Source organism: Adiantum capillus-veneris, chromosome 7, assembly GCF_014529385.1.
Source record: "Adiantum capillus-veneris isolate H3 chromosome 7, ASM1452938v2, whole genome shotgun sequence".
NCBI classification, from domain to species: Eukaryota; Viridiplantae; Streptophyta; class Polypodiopsida; order Polypodiales; family Pteridaceae; genus Adiantum; species Adiantum capillus-veneris.
This window is the reverse complement of record NC_140937.1, coordinates 18,005,474-18,018,842: the sequence shown is the minus strand read 5'-3', so window position 1 is coordinate 18,018,842 and position 13,369 is coordinate 18,005,474. Positions and strand designations below refer to the sequence as shown.

The following is a 13,369-nucleotide window of genomic DNA, read 5'->3' as shown; positions in this document are numbered from 1 at the left end:
TCTCACAATTGGGAGGTAAATCCACATTTTACAACACAAAATTTTGCTTCAGTAATGTCTCCAAAGTGTACCACACGCATCAATTTTGCTAAAATCCATAAATTACTGCAAAAGCCCCAAAATTCTCTGATGAATCTACCCCAATTGCATTAATACATGACATCAAGAACAGGATACGGGCAAATACTATAAAATTTTGCAAAAGCCCCAAATTTTTCGAGTTTGAACGTACACAAATGTCAATGAAATTGACTCAACTAAGTGAAATTTCACTTACATGTGATAGCTCAATGTTTTTTGAAGATTGTGTGCACAAAATCTGCAATTTTTGACGCAGATGCTGATGTTGTGAAAGAACAACACGGAGGCTGTGAGTTCTCACGTGAATTGAGGTCTTGCTTGACTTGCATGAGAAGACTTAGGTTGCCTCAACTTTGCAAACTACTTGCACATGTTGCTTTTTGGATTTGTGATTGGTATGTGCATGAAACCATAGCTTTGATACCAATTTGAAGTAGTGCAGAGGAAGAGAGAAGCGGGAGTGTTGTAGGTGTTGAACGCTGTAGAGAGAACGAACGTGATAGATAGATAGATAGAGAGAGAGAGAGAGAGAGAGAGAGAGAGAGAGAGAGAGAGAGAGAGAGAGAGAGAGAGAGAGAGAGAGAGAGAGAGAGAGAGAGAGAGAGAGAGAGAGAGAGAGAGAACAAACAGTGTTGAGATAGCATGTACTTTTGATAGTACAATGAAAGAATTAAAGAATGTATTTTATATGCTTTTAGGGTACATAAGGGTGTGTTCACACCCTGTTTGAGTTGTGTGAGTTCATACATGAGGTAAGGGCCTTTACACCCAACACCATGTTTATGATCCAAGGTGCATTTTTTCAACATACTATGTGTTACAAAGAGCACTATTTTGCAAGAAACTAGTTTCATTCCCTTGTTGAGATAACATGCAAGATCTACTCATTATAGCCACATGAAAAATGAAGGAAGAGGACATGGATTCATAGTGCATCTTTTACGAATGCCTCAATGACACGTTGGTCAAACATGGATGTGAAACGACAAATTTCTTTAGATTCATGGCAGATGAATTGCAATCGAATTGGAATGCAATGCGTCACGTGTTCAACATTGTTAAGGGAAATGTGATGGAGGGCCGAGAGTGTTCTTTCCTATTTCATTGGAAGCAAAGCATGAATCAACACAGAGTCAAGTATATAGTCGCACCCTCACCAAGCAACACCCAAAGAAATGTATGAGAAATGGAGACAAGCATCATCCAAGAAGGCACTTGTTGTCGAAGCCTGATTTATACAACAATGGTGGCAACTAGGAAATTGCATGGAAAAAAACCTCACATACATGGATTCATGGCATGGGAGCTAGTTGGTAGAAAAGGGATTCAATTTAAGCACCGAACGCACCCAAATCTAGCGGTTTCAATAAAAGGACCCAGACATTTCGCCGTTCTCCACCAAAATAGGACCATAAAAACCCAAGATAGAGGAGACAAGAATGCCATACTTTTGTATACGTGTCAAACGTCTACGGAGCTATTCCTTAATCCATGAATTAACAAACAACCCTTTTTTAGAAGTTTCTGGCTCTAATGAGGTGGACGGCCAAGGAAAATAAATTTTACAGATGAAGGGACGTCAAACACCATTGTTAAGAAGAATCAAGGGGGATGATCTATGATAAAGGATAGCAAAATCAACGAAGCAACGTGGAATGTTCGGCGCACCTGCACATGCAGCAAAGTGACTTGTAGTGGAACACCTAACGAAGGGAGAAGATGTGCAGGTTCATTGTAGGCTCCTTGGATGTTTACAATATCCTTCAAAAGAGGCTATCTTTTGAAGGATATTTTAGACATCCGAGGAAAATGGTCCGCCAATGATTTTGATTCTGTCACGAGCATGTTTTACATTGTCATATTTTGAATAGCAATATTGACACACAACTTGGGATAGTACCGATCTTTTGGCCAGTGCAAATTGGCACAAATCTTTCTTCAGAGGAGTACAAAAATCATATGAAACGGTGGGTATTGAGTAAGATGAGTTGCAAGGGAGTGTGCTCTAGATATTTTGGGGACACCATCTGCCAATGAGAATGTGATGGGATCATCACATAGTCCCATGTGGAGCGGTCATTCCAACACTCGAGATGGGGTACAAACAAAGTACTGCACAACAATCTCATTGGAGACAACTCGCAAAATTGCTTCGGCTCTAACTTTGAAGGCAAGGGTGATAGAGGAGATTTGTCGGGTCAAAGGAGTGAACGATATTTTCAATGTGGAATTACATGGAGAAGAAAATCATGTGAATATGTATGAGGTTCAAATTCTCAAAGAACCAACTTGTACAATTTCAAGATTGTCTTGCACGCAAGTGACTCTATTTTGCATGTAAGCACATTTACTTTATATTCTTACGTGTGTTAGGCGTAAGACAAAACATAAATATATTTATCCACCAACCAGTTATTGGAGAGTTCCATATCTTCAATGCACTCAGTAGAGAGCACGCCTATCTACCATAGATATGTAATTGGTTTTTGATTCGCATTTACCTACAACAGCATGTGTTTTCTCTCGTTAGCGTATATATCATTTTGGAATCCCATTGATGGAAGGTTTTTGAATATACGCTTTTTGTAGAGCTCACTCTAGAAAGTATTTTTTAGTAATCATTTTTTTTGCATACTGTCATAGGGAATGAGGTTGTTGAGGCGTCAAATCAGTCATCTATTAAATTAAATATTAATTCAAGATCCTCGGCGAAGCAACATATGAAAAACAATGGCTCAAGCAGGCTATCGACACAACAATGGAAATGTGTGGTCTTTATTGAATGCACACGTAGCTCAAGATGCACTAGTTGTAAAGCTTGACCGAAAAGGGTAAATTCGTCACATCACTTGTCGGAAGACAACTGGGATCATCACAAAGGCGGATGAAGAGAAACTGAAGGAGCCAATAGGACGCGTGGTCAATAATCTCTTACCCATACAAGAGAACACTACTACAAAACCAAGGCCTTAGAGCAATTGATTACGGGCCCAACTTATAAAGTGATGCTTTATGTACTACAAGTGATATGAAACTTAATGCTTTCTATGAATAATGAATGTTAATCTTTTTGATGTTTTGACCAAATTGTCCAATGGGTAAACAATGGAGCGCTTAGAAAGAATTGAAAAGTATGAGAATGTTTCACAAAATCTAAATTCTTTTTGTCCAAGGTCTCTCTCTCTCTCTCTCTCTCTCTCTCTCTCTAGATTGGGTGAGAGAGTGCAAGAGTCATGAAAATAGATGAGAGAGGTTTTTGTGATATGGATTCCCTCTTCTCCCATCCCCCTCTCTGACATATCCTCTTTCTCATTCTCTCGAGAATTTTTTTGAAATCTGCTCATCAAATTCCAAAAAACACTCGCTAAAAAATGCTCACAAAAAAAACCCTCTAGTTCTCATAACCTACCTTGACAAAGTAGTCACGAACTATAGCATTTGCTTGCATGATATCCTGCATAACTAATTGTCCTTGAGTAATTTTCTGACATCACTAGTTGCTCTTGCTTCATGAACGCTTCCGTCTCATTCCTGGTGTAAACATATTTTACATAGCTTAACTTGAGGTACAAAGCCATGCCCAAGTATTCTTCATGGGTGATTACGTGAGTCTCTCTTTCTCTCTCTCTCTCTCTCTCTGTGTCTGTGCGGTGCGGCAGGAGAGATCAAATGTTGATATGGGCCACAGAATTCGCGATGAGCATTCTGCAATGGGCGCAAATGGTGTTGATGGGCTCCCCGGAGAGTCGTAGATAGTTGATACGGAAGCTGAAGGCTGTTGATGGTGCTCATCGGCGGGAACTGCATCACATGGAAGATGCGAGGGAGGAAGAGCGAGAGGCACTGGCTTGGGAAAGCGGGTGACGTGCAAAGGCGGGTACGTGCAAGCTGCTGGCCTGGTTCCATTTACATGGAATCTTAGAATTGGACCCAAGTACGTGTGCTTCCTTCAAGGAAAGCATTTCTCTGCTCTTTTACCCATGGGTCCCCTTACAATTCATTCAACAGAGAGAAGCTTTACAAGTTCATCCCAATGCTATGACCTTCCGTTTCAGAGCCTTAAGGGATTGAGAAAGAAATGATGGGGCTCAGTTTAGGAGGCTACAAGAATGAAAGGTGGGCATATTAACTGCGAAAAAAATAATGTTAGCCATAATAATTGCTCTTAACTTCTGTCTTTTCAAACATTTATAAGTGTATGTCATTTGTTTAAGTAGCTCGATGATCTTGCTTGAAAGGAAGAATCAGCTATGAAAGGGGATAAAGTGCAGGTAAATAACACACAAAGAGATGAGGAAAATTTATTTGAGAAAAGGTCACACAAGCCATGAGAACCCTTTGTTTTTGTATCTGATTTGAAAAAGTAGGTAGATGATCTTTGTTTGAAAGGAAGGAGTAAAATGCTAATGTGGGCGGATGACTACCCGTCAAGGTTAGATGATGCCAGCAGCATTTTTAACCACAAAAGAGGATAGGCTTGCTGATAAAAGGGTGGAACCCTCTCTTTAGCAGGAGATTTCAACCTCTTTCACTCCTTGATCTGCAACAATCCCAAAAGAAATCCAGCCAAACCTGAAGGAGTCATGTGGAGGTTGTGTGTGTATGCATGTGTGGAGCGAGAAAGAACCGCGCGATGTACAGCTCTTTTCGCTTTCTTTGCAAAAGGTAATGGAAAGTGACCAGCTTGATGTGTAAGTGTGTGTCCAGACAAAAAATTGGCCTTACGTGAAAAGGAAATGCCCAATTGCTAGCTCACATACTGGAAAAAGAATCCAATGACAACAGGGGAGGGGCAAGAGTTCAGTAAGATTCTAAGGGACTGTCCTCTTTGTCATGAAGGTGTCAATTGTAGCAAAGAGGGGCATATCTACGGTAAATCCTAAAAACTCACTGTGCACGCACACCCCCCCCCCCTGCCCCCCAATTCTAACATAGTAGTTGCTACATTATCAGAGTCTTCACCGTGTAGCTCACAAGGAACTGCTGACAACCCTCCCATCCAATTGGATTTTCTCCAGGCATAGTGTGGGGGTGCCTGTGGCAAATCAAAACCTCGAGTTTTTTCTCAGTGACCTCTCTACAGATTAAACAAGGTGAAGGGTGGCTTTGGCATCCTAAAACAAATAAAAGGAAAGGAGTCATATGAAGCTCTTACATAAAAGGACCCATTTACATGCCAAAGAAGATTTCAATGCTTCACGTGCAAAAGTCAAATGTATGCTCTCCCTCCTTCACTAAGGCTTGTATTAGAAAAAACCAAAAATTTGCACAGCCATCCAATGGCTTTGGTGTGCTATTCGCATGCGACGATGTGTACCCTCATGCAAAGAGTTTCCCATGACTTGCTTCCTCCAAAGTAAATGTATCATCTCCGCCATATCAAAGAGCTCATGCTCCTAAACACAAGCACATTGCCTCAAAGGGCACGGCCTTGATAGGCACAATCCCACATCCATACATAACTTGGTGACTGGAACCTAAACAAAACGAAGACACACAGCAACTTTTCAGCCAAATGCAGTGAGAGCTTCCAACATTGAGCTCTTCATGTTTTCTGTTAAGCATTACAAAGGTTGTGGACAAGTTTTTATACATTGCAAGGAATCCCACAGTCAGCCGAAACAACGACTCTTACATGTCAACCAAAAGGACTCATCATGACATTGGAGATCTTCAAGCTGACTAATGCTTTCCCCCATTGCTGGTGTTAAGACAAAACTTCCAATGACACACGTCTCCAAACTTGCAGAAACCGTGCCTAAAAAAACTGCCTGTTTTTGGTAACAGTGCTCTCAAACACAATGGAGCTGCCTGCTACTATGTGATACTAATCAATGGTACAAATAGCCGGACTCCATGCCCTCAGGCATCGTAATACAAACACAGCAAAGACTTGTTTCTACTGATGGTCTGTACATTGAAAGGCCACACCAGTCTGCCTACAAAAAACATGGCAGACCTGATGGGCTGTCAGCTTCGTCTCTTCATTCAATGAACATTTACCGTGATTTCTACTTGTAAAAATCCTGCTTGTTCTTTGCATCAATATGAGTGAGAAGACGTGCTGCCCTGGCAAGACACTGAAATTGCTGCGACGCCTCCCATCTGCTTGCGGATCCTTCCATGCCAAACCTTCTATAAGCATGTGACTGTTCCATAATGCCTCCTCATTTCATACAGCTAAATCCATGCTTGCCTCCGAAGCCTCAAGGTAAACTTGTGACTTGATTACCACGGCGTTCACTCTAAACCCTGGCATGACACTGAACCCCACCTTTGCTGGCAAGTGGTTTTCATCCAACTCCATGCCAAGCACTACGCTCTCCATGCATGCAGAAGAGAACCGTGTGCCCCTTCGGACTTGAAAAATGCTTGCAGTTGGGCTAAAGGCAAATGCAAGCCTATGGACAAGCCATACCGTCTTTGCAAGCCTCAAAAAACTCTGATAAAACTGACTATTGGGGTGCTTCCCCTCTGTGATTTGGTTCCTATGCTCAAAGTTGCCAAAAAACGAGGTCTCCATCTTGGGGTGCACTAGCTGTAAAAACTTCTTGTGGCAAAATTTCCCAAAAAGGCAATCAGGATGGACACTAATGAGTTCAAGTGGGTCTATTCCGCGCATGTCCAAGTACTCATCATAGCACTCTCTTCTATGCTTTTCCGGGTCTATAATTGAGGAAAGGCTGCCAAAGATGTAGAAGTCATCATTCTCAAAACCATTCCACATCTGTTGGCATACATATGATTCGAAAGCGTACTTACGGTGCGATCTCCGCGCATAATTGATACCCACTTCAATGGAATCGCAAGCGGCGTCAAGATCCCATTGGGCAGCTTTCATAAGAGAGATTAATAGCTTTGTGAAGGATCTTGACAGTTCGGCGGCTTCTTGAACTGCACTCTCTAGGAGCTGAGATGTGGGCACATTGGCATCTGAAGTAGATGGTAACCCATTGATGGAAGCTGCCTCTTTGGCTAGCCGCTGCTCTAACCTCTTCATCTTCTTCTCAATTTTCTCCTTTTGCAAGGTGGACTCTGCAAGCATGTCTTTGAGGCTCTCAACTTCTGCATTCTTCTTGCGGACCTCAATGTGGAAGTTGTGGATAATGCCCTCATAGGACTTAAGAAGAACATCCTTCGGGGGCTGTATTTGTTGTTGTCGCAGTTGCGGCTGTTGATACTCTTCAAAACTGGAGATTGGACTTCGGTCTGCTTCTGGGCTTCCATGTTCAACAGATTGCCCAGAAACGATGGCATCTCTCTCCAGATATGAGTGCTTCAGCTCATTAAGGCGGCGTATATGCGCTGCCATTGATTTTTCAGCAGCTTCAAGCTTGCCCACATCGGAGGATGATTGTGCTACTTGAAATTGCAGGAAGGTGCTTCGAAGTGACGAAACAGTGGAAAACATATTGGAGACCAGAGTTTCAAGGACTCTGACCTTCACCGCAAGGAGGCTCGGGTCTGGCAATGGTGAAGGCGGCACAAAAGCAGGAGGAGGAAGAGCTACTCTACTTGCATTGACAATGCTGCCCCCGTAGCCCTCTGCATCAAGCTCGGTGCTTCGATTGCGTGATGGTGTTTTTGATCCACCTCCCCCACTGCTTGATGCATCCACATCTGTCAAGTTGGACTCATCTGATATCCTCTGCATTTGCTCAAATTGCCTGGCAAGGCTTGTTGAGGGCTTTCTCTTGTATGAGATCGCCATCTTCTGCACAAAGTCTGATATATTGGATGCCTTTAACGGCGACTCTGCTGGCGAGCCCGCCATGGCGTTGCAAGACGCTGGTAATGGTGAAGATCGATAAAGGGTTATTGTGGCCACAAACGCTTAGCTTCTCCCAATGACCAAGGAGCAAAGAAGGTTGATGAAGCTTAAGGGCAATCAGTGCCCACTAAACCTTATCTAGCAGCACACTGGATTAATGGGATTCACAATGGGTTCACGGGTCCACAATAGGGCAAGGCACTAACACATGCATTGGCTGTGATCATGACGACGGAGCCATGAGAGCTTCGGTAAAGCCCACCTCACAGCAATAGCGGCCCTGAAGCTCATGCTCATGATGACCTGATGAGAGGGTTAGTGATGAAGAATAAGACAACAATGATGACGATTTGATGAGGAGGATGATATAGCCATGGAAGCTCACTTCAGGGGCTACCAAATTCCAGAACAGACAGCAATCACCTTCTGGATGCGATGATGATGCCAATGAGGACACCATGCAAGCTTCAAGAAGAGGTCACTGCGGAACTTCAAGGAGTCCAGTTCATATTCGTGATGATTCAAGCTTCAAGAGGACGCAAATAGGGTAGAATTTTCAGCAGTGCCATCCTGCTCTGCGCCAAAGAAGAGAGCCCAAGAGACGATCCTGCAAAACAGAGCCGCCATTTTACTTAAAACAAGTAGGCTGAGAAGTGACTAGCAATAATAGGCCCCTGGCTCTCGCGCTCTCTGTCTCTCTCTCTCTCTCTCTCTCTCTCTCTCTCTCTCTCTCTCTCTCACACACACACACACACACACAGACACCGCTTCATTGTGTAGGCTATGTATTCTTGAGAGCGCGCGCGTGAGCGTCTGTGCGTGTGTGTGTGCGTGTGTGTGTGTGTGTGTGTGAGAGAGAGAGAGAGAGAGAGAGAGAGAGAGAGAGAGAAGGGGGGGGGGGGGGGGTAGCCTACCATACAAGAGAGCCCCACAGCGACTTTCACCCATTGAGCAGACGCCATGTAAGGCGAGAGCCATCCCCTTGAAGCTTTAACCAAACGTCTGTAAGAAGAGCCAAATATATTTGGTGGTGATGGATTACTCTCGTGTAATCATGTTCATTTGTTTCTCATGAAAATGTGTTGTAATTGGGTGGAGCCCCCGTGCCACAGTGCAGGGCAGGCTTGCCTTGCCCTCTCCTTGCAAAAACGTTCACAATTTCAAAGCATATTCTCCAAGCATCATCATCATCTGGTCCAAAAGACCTATTAGACCTAAAAGAGGCCATTATGTATCCTCTTATGCACGTTTAATACTTGCTTGTGGTTAGAATGGAAAGTGTAGAGGTCCTCCTCTTGCTTTCGTGGCATGTAAGCTGGTGTGTATAAACCTGCTCTATCGGTCAGCCAAAGCTCCTAAAAACCCTCCATCTTAGACACATTCATGGATTGTTTAAGAGAGTAATTTGCATGAGAACCATAAGAAACAAATGAAATTTGCAAGAACATCACCACACCATTTTCATAGTCAATACTTCATCTTGCCTCTATTACAAACATTCTTGGGGTGAAACTTCTCAATTTATTGTTGTGGTAGCCCTAATTGTGCCCATACATCACTATGATTTAATTGTGTACATACATGCATGAGGGTGTTGTACTCGCTCGCTTGTCCTAACCTATAAGTCTTTACATCTTTAGCTCTAGGTGTGCATCCACACTTAGGCATAGTAAGGCCATGAGGTTTGCTATTACTAATGGTTTTTTTTTCCCAAACATTTTCAGCCATAGCCAGAAATTGCTTGAAGTACAAAAAAACTTCGGACTTCGACTTAAGTGGATACACCCATGCATGCTTGGAGTAATCATCAATGAAAGTCACAAGGTAAAGGTAATTGCACAAGGACGAGGTTTGCATGGGCCCACAAACATCATTATGCACAAGCTGCAATGTGCATGTGGTCCTAACCAAACCATCCTTTGGAAACTTCAAACGCTGCATCTTACCCAAAATACAGTCTTCACAAACATGTTGACAGGTGCTTCAAGAGGCGGCAAAGAAGCAATCACATCAAATTTTTGCAAATGCAGCAAACTGGTAAAATTTAGATGCCCAAAATGTGCATGCCAAAGTTTTGCATCTAAAATAGCCTTAGAATCCACAATTGCATTTGCAAAATCGTGCCCACACTTGTCGTACAAAGTGAGCTTATACAGCCCACAACATAAAACGCCAAATGCAACAATTTCATCACCAAAAGCGAGATCATGTACTATACATTTTCCATCCACAAATTTGGCTACTAGACCAAGTTTAGCAAGTGCAAATACAGACAAAAGATTTTTCTTGATCCCAGGTACATACAATGCATCGACAAGTGTGAAAGAACTGCCATTTGCAGCAATAAGCACAATCTTTCCAACTCCCTGAACCGGATAAGAGGCGTTGTTGGCACAAGTGTCTGAATTACCATGAGGGACAGTCTCAAGAGAGGTAAACAAATCACGATGTGAGGTAATGTGCTTTGTAGCACCACTGCCATGTGAATCTGTAGCAACTGACATGCATGCATCAGGATCATAAGTGAACTCTGCACTAAATCCCATTCTGCATCAACATAAGCATCATTGTCTCCTTTCACATAAGACTCAACAATAGCTGCATTTGTAGTGGAACCAACCTCTTTCTTCTTAGCCTCTTTGGACTTTAACTTAGGACACTGCTTGATCAAGTAATCATTAGCTTTACAATAATGGCAACGCATGTTCTTTTTTCCCTTTTCACCCAAATTCCCAAACGAAATGCTGCCAGCGGAAGCATTAGAAAATGTGATTTACCACTCATAGAAGAACCATGAGAGGTGGCTACATTGTTGTTCCCACCTTTTCTTTGAGCAGCAATAAAGGCATCTTCAACTGCACGTTGTCTAGTCCTATTTTTTCTGGAAAGTGACTCTTGTAACAGCAATGTGCATAATGCATCAAACTTGACAACTTTTGGATTTCCTTGGGTCATAAGTCTCCAAGTAGTAGCAAAAGTCTGGTAAGAATCTGACAAAGCATCAAGAACAGTCTGCATAAGGAAATTGTCAGAAATGACTTTGCCTGCAGAATTAAGTTGCTCATTGATATCCTTGACACCAGCAAGGAAAGTGTCCATATCATCTTTCTCATGCATAATCTTCGACCCCAGCTCTTTACGCAACAATGCAAATTTTGCCTCATTGCAACTTGCATAAAGACCAGCCAAAATATCCCAAGCTTGTTTTGTAGATTTCGTTGAACGAATGTGAGAAGTAATAGTACGCTTCGCAGACAACGCAATCAATACATGAGCATGCGCATCTTTTACATCACAATGACTTTGCTTAGCCGTAGGCAAAACAACTCTGGCAGCAGTAATACTACCACCAAAACTTGCAACATCCTCAACATCGCTTACATCCTTAGAACGAGGGCGTACATCAATGTTCTGCACAATATTGCAGACACCCTTTGACACAAGGACATGCTGCATCATATAGGCCACATAGGGTATCCCCATCCAATCTATCCTCAATAGCAAACATCTTGAACACATGTCTATTGTTCTCACAGCCATGGTAAATGTTGCAACTCATGTGAAAACTACCCAAAAAGAGAAGAAACAAAGCGGGAACAACACGTGCTATATAACATAAACCGTCGAAGACTGTAAGGACTTGTTATGTGTCATAAAATCTAATATCTGACCAAGCCAAATGATTTTCTCATATTAAACTGATCACTTAATGTGGAAGAATAAACGGGAACAAGGGTTGAGATATAGATGTGCTTATAGATCCATTTCAGCACGGGGCTAATGGTAAAGGGGCCCAAATGAGAAAAGGTCTATCAAAGAGCAAGGTTAACCAATGGAGCAAAAGACCTTAGGGTTGTCTTCGTTAAAGCCTCCAAAGGTAAGTGTTAAAAGACTTAAGACATAGTCTTTAAATTTTTACTCTTTAGTCACTAAGGTCCAAGCAGGCAAGGGGGAAACTTGCTTAAGCTAGGGCTATGCTTAAGCAGGTGGCCTGCCTGCTTACCAAGTTCAAAGTACTTGCTACTAATGAGGGGGCGAGCCCTACAAAGGAGGGAGGTGGATAGTATGTGAGCACCTCACCAATAACCCATAATCTCATGGGAGGAAAGGGGCCACATGTCAAGTGTAGGGACACACTGATCAAGCAAGTAGGGGTTGTGCTTAAGCAAGGGGGGTGCTAGCTTAGCCTCACAAGGGGAAAGAAGGACACTTGTCAAGAGGCTACACACCTTGCCCCAAAGGGAGCCAAGCTCTAATTGGCTAGAGGGCTACATGACCCAATGAGCTTCAAAGGAAGCCTAGGAAAGGGGGTCGACCTAGCTCTCGCTCTCTCTCTCTCTCTCTCTCTCTCTCTCTCTCTCTCTCTCTCATTTGAGCATCCCACGAGATCTCTCTCCCTCATTCTTTCCTTCACACACTCTTGTGAAGCAAGGATTCCATCTCCTTCTCCAAGCTTGAGAAGTTGAGTGCTTACTACCACAAGCTCTTGGCTATGGATGCAAATCCACATAAGAGAATATTATGCTTGCTTATCAATCTCTCTAATCTCCCTTAACACTATGCTAAGATATGCTACAAGAGCTATGAGTGATTATGTGCAAGGGGTTATTGCTTTCTCATAGAACTAATTCTACTTCTCTCTTCTTCCTCACTCCCTACCAGCTCTCCTCATCTTTCATGGTGTTTGAGGTCTTGGGATTGAGGCTGGGCATTCATTTTCGAAGTTCATGTTAATCATGTTCATTGTTGTTATACTTGGTGAGTGAAGCTTACCATCTTCATCCCATCAAGAAGGTCTCAAGGAACACAAACAGTTGTATTGTAAACAAGTTCTTCCGTCATGGAAGAATCTATAATACAAATGCCTATTAGAGGGGGGACCGGCTCCAACTAATCCGGTCCTCTATTGGTGCCAATTTCTCTAAACCCTCACTCTCTTTTACAAGTATTGATCATGCCATATTAATGAAGTAATGTGTTAGTGTTGCTCTCTCCATCCAAGCACTTTCTTTCTCACTATAAATCTATACTCAAAAGAATGCTAAAGGAAATGCTCAATATGTTATTCACTTTCAGCTCCAACTCAAGTTAAAAGGCTAATTCCATTACATTGGTATCATAGCATTTGGTTTCTCTTTTCTTGCTTAAGAAGAGAGGTCCTTAAGTAGCCTATAAATGGTTGATGTTGTTAATTATATTAGGGTAAGTGGAACTGGGATCTATTATCGGTTTTGTTGAGCCCACTATGTGGGGTATGGTGCACACCTTGGGAGCTTTGGACTTAATAATGGAGTCTTTTTAGACTTGCCTATTATTGAGCCATAAGAAGTCCGAAAGGAGCTAGCCCTTGGTAACGCTGCTATGTTAGACCTACTCCTCTACTCTCTATAATTAACCACTTTGAGCCGTGGGTGTAGATACTTAAGAGCCGATTTTCAAAGGCTAAGAAGAGTGGCAACTACGGTTTTGAATTGCCAAAGCATACACTAAGTACATACATAAATTTTGTTAGCATGG

At 42.6% G+C, this 13,369-nt stretch overlaps 1 protein-coding gene across 1 annotated transcript; it reads right to left on the bottom strand.

Annotated features, from left to right (window-relative positions):
* Nucleotides 1-5,205: 5,205 nt before the first annotated feature.
* On the bottom strand, nucleotides 5,206-8,918 carry LOC147453506 (protein GRAVITROPIC IN THE LIGHT 1-like). The gene is made up of 2 exons (XM_086515687.1): nucleotides 8,767-8,918; nucleotides 5,206-8,459 (listed from the first exon to the last, which is right to left on the bottom strand). The coding sequence occupies exon 2, from the start codon at nucleotides 7,853-7,855 to the stop codon at nucleotides 6,254-6,256; it is 1,602 nt and encodes a 533-aa protein (XP_086371813.1). The 5' UTR covers nucleotides 7,856-8,459; nucleotides 8,767-8,918; the 3' UTR covers nucleotides 5,206-6,253.
* Between the last annotated feature and the right edge of the window lie 4,451 nt (nucleotides 8,919-13,369).

What these genes read in the sequence shown, in the direction of transcription:
- LOC147453506 (XM_086515687.1), bottom strand. Translation starts at nt 7,855, where the DNA reads ATGGCGGGCTCGCCAGCAGAGTCGCCGTTAAAGGCATCCAATATATCA.